This window comes from Suncus etruscus, chromosome 4 (assembly GCF_024139225.1).
Source record: "Suncus etruscus isolate mSunEtr1 chromosome 4, mSunEtr1.pri.cur, whole genome shotgun sequence".
Taxonomy (NCBI): Eukaryota; Metazoa; Chordata; class Mammalia; order Eulipotyphla; family Soricidae; genus Suncus; species Suncus etruscus.
Genome location: NC_064851.1, coordinates 21,322,413 through 21,340,364, shown reverse-complemented (window position 1 = coordinate 21,340,364; position 17,952 = coordinate 21,322,413). Strand labels below are relative to the sequence as shown.

The 17,952-nt window shown below is 51.5% G+C and overlaps 1 protein-coding gene across 1 annotated transcript; it reads right to left on the bottom strand.

The window, feature by feature from the left end:
* Positions 1-4,090: 4,090 nt before the first annotated feature.
* Positions 4,091-17,158, bottom strand: ARHGEF19 (Rho guanine nucleotide exchange factor 19). The gene is made up of 16 exons (XM_049771994.1): positions 17,108-17,158; positions 15,476-15,909; positions 14,305-14,583; positions 14,056-14,164; positions 13,906-13,982; positions 12,708-12,970; positions 11,417-11,577; positions 11,129-11,281; positions 10,758-10,887; positions 10,581-10,655; positions 10,350-10,439; positions 10,022-10,182; positions 6,507-6,665; positions 6,176-6,255; positions 4,664-4,768; positions 4,091-4,304 (listed from the first exon to the last, which is right to left on the bottom strand). The coding sequence occupies exons 2-16, from the start codon at positions 15,879-15,881 to the stop codon at positions 4,147-4,149; spliced, it is 2,406 nt and encodes an 801-aa protein (XP_049627951.1). The 5' UTR covers positions 15,882-15,909; positions 17,108-17,158; the 3' UTR covers positions 4,091-4,146.
* Positions 17,159-17,952: the final 794 nt, after the last annotated feature.

Genomic DNA, 17,952 nt, shown 5'->3' with positions numbered 1-17,952 from the left:
CCTACTACTGTGCTATCATTCTGGCCCCTGTTTCTTCTTAGTGTTGCTTGTGGCTCAGTAAAGTGGGGATGGAGAGACGTAGACTAGAGAAAATGATGCCTCTACCTCTCTATTCGACTCACCTCAGCCAGCCTATGTCAGTACTAGTAGAGTCTGTTATGAGCTCCTAGTCAGTATGGACACTTATGTCCTGCTAGCCCCACGAAGCAGCTGTCAAGCTGTGCCTGAAACCCACTTGTTTTGCACAGTGTGGAAAATGATCCTGCTATCTAATTACGAGGGGAGTTATGGATTCAGGCAGGAGCAAGGAATTGCTCTTTGCAGGGAAGGAAAATCAGTCTTCACCTCCATTTATACAACCCAGGACATAGATTTCCCTCACTGGAAAGAATTTCAGCAGGAGGCAAAATGCTGAGGCAAAATAGTTTTATTGGGGATCAGAGTGATAGTACAACAGGTAGAGCACTTGCCTTGCATGCAGCTGACTTAGGTTCATTCCCAGCAACCCATATGGTCCCCCAAGCACTGCTAGGAATAATTTCTGGGTAAAGAACTAAGAGTAGAAACCCCTGAGCATCACCAGATATGGCCCCAGAACAAAAAAGAAAAGTTCTTATTAAAAAAAAGAAACTCATAGCCAGGAGTAACCCCTGAGCGTCAAACGGGTGTGGCCCAAAAACCAAAAAAAAAAAAAAAAAAAAAAAAAAAAAAAAAAAAAAAAGAAAAAAAGGGGCCGGGTAGGTGGCGCTGGAGGTAAGGTGTCTGCCTTGCAAGCGCTAGCCAAGGAAGGACCTCGGTTCGATCCCCCGGCGTCCCATATGGTCCACCCAAGCCAGGGGCGATTTCTGAGCACATAGCCAGGAGTAACCCCTGAGCGTCAAACGGGTGTGGCCCAAAAACCAAAAAAAAAAAAAAAAAAATAAAAATAAAAATAAAAAAAAAAATAAAAAAAAGAAACTTACTTAAAAAGATGTGACGGGAAAGAAGGAGGAAATACATGTTCAAGAGAGAACATGGGCTTCCCAGAATGGAAAACTTAAGATGCAGAGACAAGCAAGCGAGAAACATGTTCAAGGGAGAACACGAGCTTGACAAGCAAGCCTCTTTCCCTTTCTATTGTTGCATTGAAAAGACCATACACACTTGGTTGTGGTGCTCCCTAGAGATCCTATACTTTGTTATGACCCGGAGATTGCACTCAATATGTGAAGTGATGCCTGGGATTGAACTCATGACCTTACCAGTCTCAGGTCTGTAAAGCAGACACTTCTGCCACTGAACTATCCCTGACTTAACCCCAAGCCCCAGTTCCAATGTTGATTTTCTGAACCACAGAATGTTAACCGCAGAGACAATGGGGGTGGGGGATGTATGACATTTTCTGTTCAGTCTTTACAACTTCTCTCTAAAAACCTAAATGACTCCAAAGTAAAAGATATATGTGTGTATAGTATATATGTATATATATATACATATATATATATATAGTAATCATATGTCATAAACATGTGAACCAGAGTCAAATTCAAATGTGTGCCTAGCACACTCTATGCACCTTCTCTTACTAAAAAGTCACTCCCGGGGCCGGGCTGTGGCGCTAGAGGTAAGGTGCCTGCCTTGCCTGCACTAGCCTTGGACGGACGACAGTTCAATCCCCCGGTGTCCCATATGGTCCCCCAAGCCAGGAGCAACTTCTGAGTGCATAGCCAGGAGTAACCCCTGAGTGTCACCAGGTGTGGCCCAAAAAAACAAAAACAAAAACAAAAGTCACTCGGGCCCGGAGAGATAGCACAGCGGCGTTTGCCTTGCAAGCAGCTGATTCAGGACCAAAGGTGGTTGGTTCGAATCCCGGTGTCCCATATGGTCCCCCGTGCCTGCCAGGAGCTATTTCTGAGCAGACAGCCAGGAGTAACCCCTGAGCAATGCCGAGTGTGGCCCAAAAACCAAAAAAAAAAAAATTAAATAAATAATAATAATAATAATAATAATAATAATAATAAAAAAAAGTCACTCCCTAAGACTTCTTGTGGCTTGTCTCTCCCCAGATCCTCACACTTGCCCTGACTCTACCCCAACATATTTGTTTTCCTTGTCCCACACCCTCTTTTTGAGGGCTGAAGGATGTCTCTGGCCCCCCACAAGTGCTCCCATCTCCAAACTCATGACTTCCAGGCTCTTCTACTCTTTTGGGAAACTTAGATTTCTTTTTGGTTTTGGGGCCACACCCGGCGGTGTTCAGGGGTTACTCCTGGCTGTCTGCTCAGAAATAGCTCCTGGCAGGCACGGGGGACCACATGGGACACCGGGATTCGAACCAACCACCTTTGGTCCTGGTTCGGCTGCTTGCAAGGCAAACGCTGCTGTGCTATCTCTCCGGGCCCGAAACTTAGATTTCAATAATACTTCGTCTCTCTGCATCTACCCTTCATTTGCAGCAGCCACCATATTCCAATTGAGATTCTAGGAGAAATAACTCCTCAATCTGATCCCAGTGATTCTAGGTCCCAATGACTTCACCCATAGGTCTTGGTGATCACTCAGAGACTGTAAGATGATCCAAGTTAGTCCAATCAGAAAGAATCCTGGGATTCTGACTGAAACCAACTGGGACAATGAATTTCCTTCTTCCATGTTGGATATAAAGGAATAAGTCTCTGGAAGCCTTAGATTGAAGCCAACACCAAGGACATCAAATCATAAAAGCAAAGAGTTGGATCTGTAATGACACCTTGACTGTTGGGTTAAACCTAGCTTGAAGTCCAATCTGCTTCTATAATGAAGTTATGAGGACTGTGGAAGACTAAAAAATGGTCTCCTCGGGGCCGGGCGGTGGCGCTAAAGGTAAGGTGCCTGCCTTGCCTGCGCTAGCCTTGGACGGACCGCGGTTCGATCCCCCGGTGTCCCATATGGTCCCCCAAGCCAGGAGCAACTTCTGAGCACATAGCCAGGAGTAACCCCTGAGCGTTACTGGGTGTGGCCCAAAAACCAAAAAAAAAAAAAAAAAATAAATAAATAAATAAATAAATAAATAATTTAAAAAAAATGGTCTCCTCATAATTCATTCATACCCTAATCACTGGAACCTGTGAATATTTTCTCCCATGACAAAAGGGAAGTGCTTTGCATATAGGTTTAATTTAAGTAAATTATGAGAAGGGAAATTATTTAGGTAGACCCCCTACTGTGATCATTTGTTTCTTCAAAAGGGAGGCAGAAGATCTGACAGATGCATGGAAAAGACATTTCAACCAGGAAGCCATGGATGTGACTGTCACCCAAGGAGTAATCAAGTTGGTACCCTAACCAGAAGCTGAAGAGACAGGATGTAATCTTTCCCCCACATTTCATCTCCACTATAGGACACAGTAAGGCCTGGCAACACGTAGATTTGACCCAATAACAATCTTGGGTTTTGGGTCTCCAGAGCTGTGAAAGAATAACATTCCATTGTTTCAAATCATTTTGCGTCATTTGCTCCAGAAAGCATAAGAAATACCTACAAGCATGAATACATCTCTTTAATTATTAAGCTTATTTACATCTGGTGTTTATTGTCACAAAAAGCGTCTAACTTATGTACAGCCCCTCTCTCCTCCACTAGTTGAAAGGTATGAATGCTCCAGAAGGGCAAGTCCTCATTAGTATGCAGCTGGAAACTTTCTTGATCATTAGCTGGGGAAGGGAATCTGTAGTACAGGCCAATTTAGAGGGTCAAGGACACCGAATAAAGGCATGATGGGAGTTGACTCAAGGCAAGTCATGCAGGTTCTAGCTAGGAGACTATCTCCCAACCACACAGGGCCTACCCAATTAGGCACCTGCCAGAGGGAACCACAATCAGATAGGTTCAAGAACATGCAAGGGAGACAATGCCAGTGTTTGCCTGGTACCATAGGCCACTTGCTATGGCCCCTGTGCCAGAGGAAGACACTGTCCTCAGTCCATTAATAGAATATCGAGAAGTGGGAGGATAGGAGAGACCCTCCAGACCTCTGAAGGCACATCCCCTCCTGTTCCAGCCAGTCTTTTCAACACCCATAAAACAGATATCCAGCAATGCAGACTGTGGCGTGATGAAACAGCAGGCACCTTTAGGAATGTCCGGGAGTCAGGCATAGAACCAAGGTCCCAGACCAAGACTGTCCGTCAGGCAGGGGGCTCCCCACATTTGCTGGTGGCACTGGTGACCCGCTTATTCTCTCGCAGATTCCGAAGGCGTGCGCTAAGGCTGCTGATTTCTTCCACGTAGGCCTGGGGCACCCAGCCCTTCTCCCCATCTGCCAGGCGAACGCCCTCCAGCCAGCCTAGGAACACATAGGCCAGGCCAGGATACCATCAGTGGCATGAAAGGAACAGTAGCCCTGAGGTAACCCTGGCCTACACCCCTAAGACTGAGGTGACATCACCACAGCCTCTCCAGGCTCCAGGAAAGACTCCAGGCCCTCAGTCTTGTTCCACTTTTGAGTCTCAAAGAAGGGAACTTCCCACACACCCCCACCTCATTCCAAGCAGGAAGTTTTCCTTCTTGTCTAACTTGCTTCCTACATGCAACAGTGGAGTCACTTTGCATAACCTTTCCTGGGGATGTCGAAGTCATCCAGCCTTGTTCTGCCCCACCCTAACCCATTCTTTTGGGGAGGTATTCTGAGGAGGCCCCTCTCACCGTCACTGGTCCAGGACCTCACTGCCAAGATGTCTGTCTTCTCCAAGGTCAGCTCATCTGGCTGCAGTGCCTTATATGTCCTTACACACTGAACCTGAGGGCGATCTGACAGCCATGGAGAGGGTGAGGGAATCCCCTCCAGGGCTAGACAGGACAGGGTGAGGCAGAGAAAGGAGCTGAAGGAAGGAGGGGGAAGAAGGGCAGGAAGAGAGGGAAGCCTTGATTTCTTTTTCTCTGTCCTTTCCTCTTAGCCCTCTTCTTTGAGCAATAACACAAGACCTAGGAGAATTCAGCCCTCCTCACTTCAGTTACTGCCACTATATCCAGCACTCTCCTCCCTAGCTTCATGCTCCACCCATCACCTTGCACTAACCTCAGTTCAGTGTCCAACTACCCCAAATAGCCCCTCCAAAATAGCAACATGCCCCCTGACTCTATTCTGGGGCTGTCTCCAATCCCTCCTTTTCAACAGGAATTTAAGTCATACACAGTCTAAAACAAAGAGATCATACTCTCTGCAGGCAGGAGGCCAATTTTCATGTAGGACCCCTTTAAGTATGGTGCCAGGAGAAGTCCCTGAGCATGTACAACCTTTAGAGCACCTATGACCTATGACCCAGGGGATCAGGGAGAAGATTCAATGGGCTTATTCAATCCCTGGCAGCCCACGGCTTCTTTTTTTTTTTTTTTTTTTTTTTTTGGTTTTTGGGCCACACCTGGCGGTGCTCAGGGGTTACTCCTGGCTATCTGCTCAGAAATAGCTCCTGGCAGGCACGGGGGACCATATGGGACACCAGGATTCGAACCAACCACCTTTGGTCCTGGATCAGCTGCTTGCAAGGCAAACGCCGCTGTGCTATCTCTCCGGGCCCAGCCCACGGCTTCTTAAGACCACAGGGTATAGCCCTATTGAGGAGCCACTTCCTAGACTAGAGAAGATCCTCTGCTGTCACCCTATCCCCACTCCCTGGCTATTCCACTTCCTGTCCTTTTTGCAAAGGATACATAAGGCTCCAGGCTATGGCTCCTTTTCTGCTCCTAACAAGCTGAGTATATTTAGATGAGTTATTTCACTTCTCTGTGCCTGTTTTCTAACTTTAAAAGGGGACTTCTGAGGATGCGGGAATCAGAAGGAAATAAAAAGCTTTGTTGGGATTTTAATAATAGTGCAGCAGGTAGGGTAATTGCCTTGCAAGCAGTTGACACTTTCTCAAACCCTGGCATCCCATATGGTTCCACAGCACGATCAAGAGTAATTCCTGAGTACAGAATCAAGAGTAACCCCTGATCACTACTAAATGTGACCCCCCTAATTTTTTTGTCATCTACAGGTGTCCCTGCACTGCTCTACCCTGCCCTGCCCTGCATAAACTCCACCAGATTCTTCTGGGCTTCTGACTGCACCCACCTGTGTGATTTCTTCTCACTCTGCTGGCAACATGATCCCCAGGATAAAGGGAAGGTGGGGAGCAGAAGCTACCCAGACCCAGGAAACAGAGAGGCAGCCTTTACCTTCTCCCTCACTGATGATCTCCTGGTCTTCCTGAGGGCTCGAGGGACACAGGGCTGAAATCCATCGCTGCTTCTCACTTCTAGAAAGAGGGAGGCTGAGCCGTCACACTGCACAGTGCAGCAAGCAGGCTCTGATCCAGAGCCTGGCTTCCAGCTTTCCCAGACCTGCCCACAGCATTGTTCCCAAGCAGAAAGGAGCAGACCCCAAGCTCCTTGGATGCCAGCCCAGCCCAACTCCTGTCTTATGTCTCTGTTCTGAGGCCAAAGAGTAAAAGTGAGTGTCTGCTGGGGTACAGAGGGTTCCCCTCTCCCCAGACCCAGGCCCACTCACTCTGTGCGTGTCCTCAGCAGGAACTGGTGTTTTGCATGTTGCCCGTGGAGGAGCTGCAGGAGGAACACATGGCCAGGGATGCCCTGGAGCTTGAGACTTAGGTCTTTTACCTGCAGCTCTGCCATCTTGGCGTGGACAAACACAGCAAACTTCCCGAGCCTGCAGACCAAGCAGGGAAGGTCAGCCCGGCTCAATCCCTCCTCCCAAGGTAAATTCTGATTAGAGAAAAGATGAAGGGGCCAACTGACCTTTATAGCCTTCTCAAGGACACTTGGCTTCACATAACACTGGCTCTCTGGCAGCCAGAAAAGACCCAAAAGGAAGTGGGAATGAATTCCATCCCTGCCAGTTTACTGACAGGTGGGGGTAACAGAAAACAGTCCCTAAGGAATTCCACTGAAGAGATCTATGGGTTGTTTGGAATCTGGGCTGAACTTTGAATCTTTTCTTTTTTGTTTGTTTGTTTTTGGGTCACACCTGGCAGCACTCAGGTGTTACTCTTGGCTCTATGCTCAGAAATCGCTCCTGGCAGGCTCGGGGGACTATAGGGGATGCTGGGATTCAAACCACCGTCCTTCTGCATGCAATGCAAACACCCTACCTCCATGCTATCTCTCCGGCCCCTGAACTTTGAATCTTGTTGATTCCTGGAGTCCAGATGTTCCCGAGGATCCTTTATATTAGCCCATCAAATCAGAGCCCACTGTCTTCAGCTCCAAACCAGACCCCTTTCACTGTCCATACTCCCACGAGAGGCCCATAACATTCCCCAAAAGGAAACTCAGTGGTCATTCTCATTATTTCTTCCTTCTCCTTCACTCCCCTGGCTATAGCTATGTCCTATTTGTTAATCCCCTTATTGACCACAGAACTCACTTATTTCTGAGATTTTTACCACTTCTGCATCATCTAATTGCACCTGAACAACTGCAAGAACCTCTGACCTTTCCACCTTTCCACCATCTTCCAAACTGACCAAGAGTAAAATGTCACATTAATTCTCCATGTCACCTACTGACCTGCGAAAAAGCCCAAATCTCTACCATGACTTTCATTTTTCTTCCCTTATCCTTTGCAAATACAGATACTTTAGACTTCATCACCCCCAAACACGACTTTACCCTACTGTAACTTTGTTATACTTAACAAACTCTCAGATCCTCTACCTGGAAAACTACTACTCATGTTTCAAAACCCAGTCCAAATGTCCTTTTCTCTGTAAAAGCTCACGAATGTTTATCAAACTACAGAAGATGTTATGGAACCAATTTATCTTTCTATCAAAACCTAAAGAGGTGGTTATTTTTTGTTTGTTTGTTTGTTTGGTTGGTTTTTGGGCCACACCCAGTGTTGCTCAGGGGTTACTCCTGGCTGTCTGCTCAGAAATAGCTCCTGGCAGGCACAGGGGACCATATCGGACACCGGGATTCGAACCAACCACCTTTCGTCCTGGATCGGCTGCTTGCAAGGCAAACGCCGCTGTGCTATCTCTCCTGGCCCAAGAGGTGGTTATTAGGAGGTATATTTACTGGTTTAAGAGCTCCTAAGAACAAAGAACAATGCTCTTCATCACTATGTCCTCAGTACCTATCATAGGACCTGGTATAGAAAAGGAGTTCGGTCACACTTTAATTAGGAATGAAACCTATAGTGTATTCAACCTTTCCCATCAAGTCTAAGGTTTCCCACATACAGCAAATCTTGAAGTCTTTCCTTCATCCCAAATATCTAACAATCACAGCTAATACCGAGTGCTCATTGCCTGGCTCTCCTTTCATTTATTAATATCACACTGAATCTCTCTCCATGGATGTTTCTACTTTACAGACAGACGGTAGAGTAACTAAAAGCTGAAATCTGGCCTCAGACAGATGTGACCTCCTCCTTGCTCCTGTCCTTACTAACTCATTGATCATGAGAACAATGGAACTTATTTCAACAAAGAGTTGAGAGGATTAAAGGGGAGAATTCAGACCTAGGAGACAACTTCAAAGGGATAAGTGCATGCCAGGTATGTGGCAGACCCAGGTTCAATTCCTGGCCTTGCAGCCCCCAACACTGAGCCAGCTCAAACAACACTACTGGGCCAAGTATCATCAAGAGTAACCCCTGGAACCTCTAAGTGTTGCCTGGGAAACCCAAATTTCTTTTTAAAATAAATAAAATAAAGGGTATTGTTGTGTATGTAAATATTTTAGGGGATTACTATGTTACTCACCCTAAACTGATTGGTGATTGTGCCCTACCCTAGGGAGTGACCTGACATTCTGCCCCCACCCTAGGGTAGTACCTGATTCTGCTTCCACCATTGGTTGGTATCTGATCCCACCATTGGGTGGTACCTGATTCTGGGGAATAAAAACAAGGGTCTGTGGAAGGCCAGGGCTTTTTTTGGCTGGAACTGAAGCTGAGTCTTTGGACTTCAGTCTTGTCCACCGAATAAAGCAAATATTTCAACGAGCTGACTGTCTGCGAGCTGTTTACCTGCCGTTTCACCTCAGAACCGTCGGCTAGACAGGGTGGCAGACGCGTGCTCTGAGCTGGAAGGGAAAGACCTCATCCTCCATCCCTCCGTCAGTCAACCTCTTCAGGGGCTGACTTGCTACAGGGTATTAATGCACATAGCTTTCCTTCCAGGTACAGAATAGACACTCAGTAAATGTCCATAACCTTCCTGATCCAGGCCAGAGCTAGGCTCCTGAGTTGTGTTTTTTTGTTTGTTTGTTTGTTTTTTGTTTTGGGGGTTACTCCTGGCTCCACGCTCAGAAATCGCTCCTGGCAGGCTCAGGGACCATATGGGATGCTGGGATTCTTTTTTTTTTTTTTTTTTTTTTTTGGGCCACACCCGGCGCTGCTCAGGGGTTACTCCTGGCTGTCTGCTCAGAAATAGTTCCTGGCAGGCACGGGGGACCATATGGGACACCGGGATTCGAACCAACCACCTTTGGTCCTGGATCGGCTGCTTGCAAAGCAAACACCGCTGTGCTATCTCTCCCGGCCCCGGGATGCTGGGATTCTAACCGCTGACCTTCTGCATGAAAGGCCTTACCTCCATGCTATCTCTCCGGCCCCTGGGTTGTGTTCTTAAGCTCTATCCTGATTGACTTAATTAAGATCAAGAAGACTTTAAGGCCTTTGTACATTATGGCCCTTGAGTTTCAGGTCAGAAGATGAACTTGCCTTATCAGAGTTATCTCTATCTCTCCTTAGGAGCCTCCCAGGCTCATTTGCCCGAATGGGACCACCTGTTATACGCTGCAGCTCTCAGCCTAGGACCAGGTGTGAGCCTGGTAGGGAAGAGGGAGATCCTCTTTTGGGGGGCCATATCCACTAGTGCTCAGGGCTTTTACTCCTGGTTCTGTGCTCAGGGATCACTCCTGATGAGTCTCAGGGACTACGTGGGATGCTAAGTATTAAACCCAGGTCAGTCATAAGTGCCCTACATGCTGTGCTATTTTGCTCTGGCCCCAAGGGAGACCCTTTTCATCTGCCTCCCCCACCTTGCCTCAACTTACTCTTTCCGCCTCGAGAGCAGCAAGCAGTCGTTAAAGAGATGCAGGTATACTGCCTTGCTGGACAGCTTCAGCTTGGCAGGGGGTGCTGCAGGCAGTGGAGCCAGCTCCACCAGCTCCCCATGCCGAACCAGCCAGCGGGCCTGAGAGATCAGCGGAAAAATCTGGAGGACAAGACGAGGAGAATGGGAAGGATTGGTCAGGCCCAGAGGTACTAAAGAAAAGAACAACAGGCAGGGCCTGGAGGATGTGGACAGTGATGGACTAGCATGCAGCCCCAGGGAAGGTGGGGAGAAGAGCCCTTTTGGGTCCTGCCAGCGTGGACACACACCTTGCCCTCAAAGTGGATCTTTTTGCTCAGGTGGATGAGCTCCTCCGTCCTCTTCATGGATTGCACACTGGCGTTGCACTCTTGCACCAGCTGAGGAGGACACAGTGGGTCACCCTGTGACGCCCACCCTGGCCTCCCACAGATTCCCACCTGGGGGCCAGAGACTCCAAAGTGAGGTTCTTTTAGACCAGCTGGGTGGTGGGGTGACCCTTTTGGCCCAGGTGAACTCACCTCCTTGAGTGCATTAAAGGCCTTGGTGGCCATGTCTTCATCTTCAGAGCCCTGTGCTGTCCGCTTCAGAATGTTCTGGAAGATGGGATCAGCACAACGAGGTGGCTGTGGGTTCTACCTGTGACCCTGCCCACCCTGGGATAACTCAAAGTGGTTGTGGATGGCCCCCGGGGATACCTCCACTAGCATCTTGAGGCGGGTGATTCTCTGAAAAGGCAGGATGAGAAAGGAGGTTAGGGGCAGCCTCTGGCACACGGGAGACTCCTCAAGTCGAGCCAGGATGCCAGGAAACTTGGGATTCTCCAAGCTGCAATATAGACAGAGGTCTGGGGTCACAGGAGGGTTCAGGGATTCCCAGAGTTCCTGTCTGCTGGTTTCCTGTTCCCTGGTCCCAGATATTGCATTGAGTCCTGCCGTATATTCTCAGTGTCTCCTTCCCTTATGCTGGGCACAGCCCTTTTCTGTTCTCCCAGGTCCCCCAATGCTCTGTGCCCACTCCTGCCTAAGATCCCCTTTATGCTCTCCCCACTTCCAGGACCCGGCCCTACAGCAGACGCTGGTAGGTGCGCTCCTGGTAGGCCTGGTTGGTGACATAGGGCAGGTAGACTCGACGGAAGGCTGGGCAGTGGTACAGCACGACATCACACACGCTAAAACGCAGGACATCAGCCTCCAGACGCTGCTCCAGGTCCTGCAGGAACCTAGGGGAAGGGGATAAGAGGTCGACGAGGGGTCAGAATCCGGGTGTAGTCCCAGACCTGGACAACCCCTCCAATCACAGGTTCAGTCTTGACCCTGTCCACCCACCCACTCTCACCTCTTGTCCATGCCCTCACCTCTCACTGGTGCTCTTGACCTCGGGTAGTTTGGAAAAAAGCCACTGCTTGTCCTGCGCCCCCAAACACTCACTCAGCTCAGCGGAACCTAAGAAGTGGCCCACGGCCACCGACAGGCTGTGGATGTACGAGGCCTCGGAGGTGATCAGCTCAAACTTGGCCTAGGCAAGGGCAGATGCAGATGCTCAGCCAGCCATGGATTACTCTCGTGTTGCATGTCCTCCCTCCCCAAGCCCTGGACGAGATGTCTTCAGACAAGTCAACAGCCCTTCTTGGGCCCCACCCGTGATCAGGGCTGGGAGTCCCTGCAGCACAGTTCAGATCAGGATTTCACCCCTAGTCCGGCCCATTGTGCCCTACCTTTAACATGGGTGGCCCCCCCACTTGGTTGGTCAAAATCAACAAGGTGGTACCCCCTAACCCCTAAGACTCCACCCTTTCTAGACCTTACTTTTCTTGATTCCCATCTTAGAATCCAGGCTGATTCCCTCCTTTGGCCGGATTTCAACCTAGTCCTGGCCTTGTTGGCTATGCCCATAGCCCCACTCCATCCCCAGCCTCTCCTCGCTCCAGTCCTGCAGCCTGGGGGACCATGACAGATCTGAGCACCCAAGTCACAGATTGGCAGCCTGACATCTCCGCATCCCCCACTGGGTAGCTTGCCCTCGGGAGTTTCGTGATCCCACTTAATCAGGAGACTGGGGCACTTGCCCCGCCCCTTCTACGGCCCCGCCTACGCCAGGGTGGCTACGCCCATTTGGGGCGGTCCCTGTTCCCACCTCCTGCAGCTTGCAGCCCTATTGGTCCCGCCTCTCCTGTGGCCCCGCCCCTTGGATTCCCGAGTTCCTCTTCCCCGCCCACGCTCTGGTGGCCACGCCACTCTGGGGCGGTCCCTGCTCCCACCTCCTGCAGCTTGCAGCCCTATAGGCCCCGCCCCTCCTATGGCCCCTCCCTCAGCCCCACCCCCTTGAGTCTCTGGAACGCCTCCTCCCGCCCATTCCCCTGTGGCCACGCCCTTGGGGCGGTCCCGAGTCCCACCTCCTGCAGCTTGCAGCCCTATTGGCCCTGCCCTTCTTGTGGCCCCGCCCCTGGCTCCACCCTTCGAGTGTCCGGAACGCCTTCTCTCGCCCACTCCCACGTGGCCACGCCCCTCAGGGGCGGTCCCAGCTCCCACCTCCTGCAGCTTGCAGCCCTATTGGCCCGCCCCTCCTGTGCCCCGCCCCTGGCTCCACCCCCATGATTCTCCGCAGCTCCTCCCGCCCACGCCCCTGGGGGCGGTCTCTTCCCCCACCTCCTGCAGCTTGCAGTCGCGCAGGCTCAGCGTGTCGAGGACGCCGCTGCCGCGCACGTCGGGGATGTCCTGCCAGAGCGAGAAGGTGGAGCCCCGGGCCGAGCGCTGCGCGCGGAACGAGCTGCTCGGGGAGAGGTTGGTGCGCGGCGGGCCCGGCCCCTCCTCCGCGCCCTCCGCCTCGTCCGCCGGGCCCTCCTCCTCGCGCTGCTGCCGCCGCAGCTCCCGGGCGCTGGCCACGTCGCTGTACTCCTGGTAGAGGACGGCTGGGAGCGAGCGAGGGAGGGAGAGAAGGAAGAAGTCGCATGGAGCTGTGGGGCGCCTGCCAGCCGACTCACCCCGGGGCCCGCCCCACTTCTTCGCGAGCTTTCCGAAGGTTCCAGGTCGGGACACGTGGAAGTCAGTCATTCATTCACTCACTCACGTGGAAGTCATTCATTCACTCACTCACTGTTCCATCAGCAACCGCTGGAGCATCCTGTCGCATCCCACACCCTGAATTCCACACTGAGATGCAGTGCGCGCTCTCTTTCTCTCCTTCCCTCTCTCTCTCTCTCCTCTTCCCTCTCTCCCTCTCTCTTCTCTTCTCTCTATCTCTCTCACCCTCTCTCTTTTGTCTCTCCCTCTTCCTCTCTTGTCTCCATCTCCTCTCCTCTCCCTCTCCGCTCTTTCCTCTTTCTCCCTCCCCCTCTCTCCTCTCCTTTCCCTCTCCCTCTTTCTCCTATCTCTCTCTCCTGTCTCTCTTCTCTCCTCTCTTTCCTCTCTCCCTCTCCCTCTCTTCTTGCCCCCTCCCTCTTTCTCTTTCTCCTATCTCTCTCACCCTTTCTTCTGTCTCTCTCCTGTCTCTCTCTTCTCTTTCTCCCTCTCCTATCTTCATCTCCCTCCTCTCTTCTCTCTCCCTCTCCCTCTTATCTCTCTTCCTCTCTATCTCTCCTCTCTTCTTCTCTTTCCCTCTCCCTCTATCTCTCTCCCTCCCTCTCCTGTCTCTCTCCTATCTCTCTTATCTCTCCCTCTCTCCTCTCCTATCTCTCTCCCCCTCTCCCTCTCTTCTCTCTCTTTCTCCTATCTCTCTCCTCTCTCTTCTCTCTTTCCCTCTCTCCTCTCTTCTCTCTCTCCCCCCTCTCTCTCTCCACCCCTCTCTCCCACCTTTCCCCAGTGTTGCCCCATCCTCAACCCCAAATCCCCCGCCCCTCCCACCTACAGTTCAGTAGGAACCGGGACTGGCGTCGCTCACGGGCGCTCCTAGAACTCAGAGCCGGCTCTTCCTGCGTGTCCAACCTAGAAAAAAGAGAGTATTAGGGTCCTTCATCGGTGACCCTTCTCCCCCGAGCCTTGCTGGGCTTCATGGTACCTTGGCTCGGGCCAGCCACTGTGGCCCCCGCTCGGGTCAACGGGGACAGGCATTGCTGCACCATCCAGCCTCATGTCAGCACTGCGAGATTCCCTTCCAGATGCTTTTCCTAGGGAGGGAGAGCACTGAAGGTGGTCCCAGAAGTCTCAGAAATGGCCACTCTCCAGCTGACCAGCACCCAATGTGTATCGCTGTCCTTCCCCTCTACTGGCATGTGGGATGCTATGGGCCCAGGAGAGGGTCTGGTACCTTCCCGGGCAGCTCCCGTGCCACTGGCGGCCAGAACTCTGGCTGCTGAGCTTCGGCCCAGACGCAGGGAAGAATGCAGACGGGTCATCAGCTCCGAGGCTGAGAAGCGCCTCCGCTCAGACCCCTCGAGGCCCACTCGGGTGGCCCCGGACAGCTCCAATGGCCTGGGCTCCTCTGTGCTCAGGGCCTGCTGGGAGGCCTGACCCGGCTCGAGGAAAACCGACTGTGCCTCGGAGCTGCAAGGGCCCTCCTCGCGCTGGTACACCCGCATCTTGCGCCCTGCAGAGGATTGCGAGGAGAGCACAGGTTGCAACCTCTGGGGTCCCTCTCCTGCACTTGCCTTCAGCTGCCCTGAGGGTCTGAGCACTGGGCCACATTCCAGGGAAAGAGCTGTGATCTGCCAGGGCTCTGGTGCTTGGCAAAGGGAACAACACGAGGGGTAGAGAGGTCAGACCTGTCCATGGGATGAAAAGGCCCAAGAGAGCCCCTTACTGTGTGATCTTAGAATATTGTAGTCCTGTGTCTGCCATGAATCTTTTTTTTTTTTTTTTCCTTTTTGGATTTAGGGTTATACCTGGAGGTGCTCAGAGGTTTCTCCTGGCTCTGCATTCAGAAATTACTCTTGGTGGTCTCGGAGGACTATATAGGATGCCGAGGATCCAACCTAGGTTTTTGTTTTTGTTTTGTTTTGGTTTTGGTTTTTGGGCCACACCCGGCGGTGCTCAGGGGTTACTCCTGGCTGTCTGCTCAGAAATAGCTTAGCTCCTGGCAGGTACGGGGGACCATATGGGACACCGGGATTCGAACCAACCACCTTTGGTCCTGAATCGGCTGCTTGCAAGGCAAACGCCACTGTGCTATCTCTCCGGGCCCAATTCTTTTTGTTTTGTTTTGGGACCACACCCAGTGACACTCAGTAGTTACTCCAGCCTACGAACTCAGAAATCGCTCATGGCTTAGGGGACCATATAGGATGCTGGAGTTCGGAACCGTGGTCTATCTTAGGTCAGCACATGCAAGGCAACACCCTACCACTTGCGTCACCGCTCTGGCCCTAACATCTTGATCACTAACATTCAATACAAGTCCTGTCTCTTTGGAGAACTAAGAGTCCTGAAAGTCAACAGCCTCTCCCCTCTCCATCTTACTGTCCTTTCCCCCCATGACTTACAGGCTGACTTCTTCTCTGAACCGTGGCTGGCCCGGCGCTGAGGCGGTGGGTGCTGGCTGCTCCAGGGTCCCTCCAGTACTGTGGGCTGGGCGCTAGGGCAGTGCGGCCAGCTGCCAGCCCTGCTGGGCCGCATGCCCCCACTGGTGGTGATCTTAGGGTCTGGGGTTCCTGGGGGTGATGGCCATAGGAGAGGAGCAGGGGTCCCCAGAGACCAGCGGCCTTCGGGAGCCCGCAGCTCCTCTGAGGTGACAGGAAAGAGGTCCAGATGCACAGGGTGAGGGGGCTGCAGGGCAGGCAGCTCCAGAAAGGACAGACTCTCCTGCTGGCACACAGCAACCAAGGGGCAGGAAGCACCGGGTGGTCTTGCCAGGTGGGCCTGGAGGGTAGCAGGAGGGCCACAGTCCATTCCTCTTCCACTCTGCTAACCACTGGATCTGCAGGGAAAAAGAGTCAGAGATGGCATAAGACATCAGGTCTGGACAGTGAGCCATCATGTCTAGAAGCCTGGACGAGCTCTTGTCAATGTTTCTTTGCAAGCGCATACTCAGATCACAACTTATGCAGCACACACTAATTCACTAGATACTAGCTTGAAATCCTGCACATATCTGTCACTCCTCCCAGCATCCCTGACCTGACTTGATACTGATATTCTCCCCCATTGTATAGGTGAGGAAAGTGAGCCCCAGAGAGGTTGTTAGACAGCAAACAGTGGAGCCAAGATGCCAACCCAGGCCTCTAGCTTCAGAGCCTGCATCAGAAACCACTTTGGATATCCAGAATACTCCCAATATCTACCCTTTCACACAAAGCTAGTGACTTTTATTCCATGTACCTCCACATATATTTTCTCCCAAGTACACCCAGGGTCAAACACAGTTGCACAGATACACCCAGACCATTCACAAATTAAGCTCTAATTTGTTTTGTTTGTTTTTGTTTTGGGGCTACAGCTGGTGGTGCTCAGGAGACCTTATGGGATGCTGGGTTTTGAGCCTGGTTCAGCCATATGCAAGGCAAATGTTCTACCCACTATACTATCACTCTGGCCCACACAAGCTCTTTTATACAACTATTCTCTCTTTCTCTCTCTCTCTCTTGCTCTCTGTCTCTGTCTCTCGCTCTCTCTCACATACACACACACACAAACACACACACAAACTCACACTGACCCATCAGATACTGACTTCTCCTTTCAAGCTTCTCAGCCTCTGTCCTTCCACACTCACACACCAGCATGTAGACACAAACCCCAGGCACAGAAGTGCTTGCTTAGATATTACCCAACCTCCCCTCCTGTGGCCTGAGTTACAGCCTTCAGTGCTGAGCAGTGCCCACACCCATGCCAAGCTGGCTGGGAGGATCCCAGACTGGCAGGCAGGCCACACTCCAGATGCAATGGGGCCCTCCCAGGAGGACAGGGAGGTAGCCCAGCTGCCCGCTCCCCTCCTTCTAGGTTCTTGCCAACTCCTGCTCTCAGCCCCAGGCTCTGACCAAGCAGATCAGGTCCTCTTCCAGCAGGAAGTCATTCCCAAGAAGACTGTCAGAGTCTCTGATGGCCAAATAACATGGGGATCTGAACCCCACAGCCCTTGCCCCGGGAGCCCTCTATCAGCCTTCTTCCAGCCTCACCTCTCCAGCAAGCCAGAGGCCAGGCCGCTACTGCTGCTGCTGTTGTGCTGCTCGGTAGGCAGGGAAGCCCTCTCTGCCCAGCTGGCGGGGGAGATCCCACCCAGACAAAGAGTTTGATTCACCAAACCCTGTGGTGAGGCAAGCGGGCAGAGGGAGGGAGCAGGCAGCGGACTGGGCGGGGGCCTACCCTAGGCTGGCCTCGCTGTGGGCAGGCTGGGATCTGTGTGTTTGTGTGTGTGTGTGTCTGTTTGTCTGTGTGTGTCTGTGTCTGTGTGTCTGTGTGCCCAAGGACACCCCCAGCCTCCTCAAGCCAAAGGGGCAGCACTCAACCTGGCAGAACCAGGAGAGCTAAAGACATCAAGAAAAGAAGCCCCCTTTAGACAGCTACTCCAAAACAAGGCCCCAAATACTCAAAACCAGGAAACCACAGGCACGATCTGCCTAAAACTAAACTATCAATAATTTTATAAGCCACGCTTCTTTAATTAAAAATTTCAATTAAAATTAACTGAAAAACAAAACAAAAACAAAGAACACCACAGACCCTGAGACAGACAGAGACCCAAAAATGGAGACAGGAGACAATGGCTCAGAACATTTCAGACAGAGGTGAAACTTGAAACAGATGTGAAGCCCAGAGAAACCCAGGAGACAGGTGGGCATGGTGCCCCACAGGGTTCCCAGCCCAGCAGGGGAGCCAAAAATGAAAACATTTACAATCTAGGTTGGCAAGAGTCAAGCCAGAGGAGCTATCCAAGAATGGTGTGTGGCTCAACTCCACCTGGCATTCCAGAAAGGCTTCCTGGAGGAAGTAACTGCTTACTGTCCTTGACTCAAGGAATTCA

Coding starts and splice junctions, on each gene's coding strand:
- ARHGEF19 (XM_049771994.1), bottom strand. CDS start 15,881: ATGGACTGTGGCCCTCCTGCTACCCTCCAGGCCCACCTGGCAAGACCA. Junction 10,888..11,128: donor CGCACCTACCAGCGTCTGCT/GTAGGGCCGGGT, acceptor TCTATATTGCAG/CTTGGAGAATCCCAAGTTTC. Junction 10,440..10,580: donor CCTTTAATGCACTCAAGGAG/GTGAGTTCACCT, acceptor TGTCCTCCTCAG/CTGGTGCAAGAGTGCAACGC.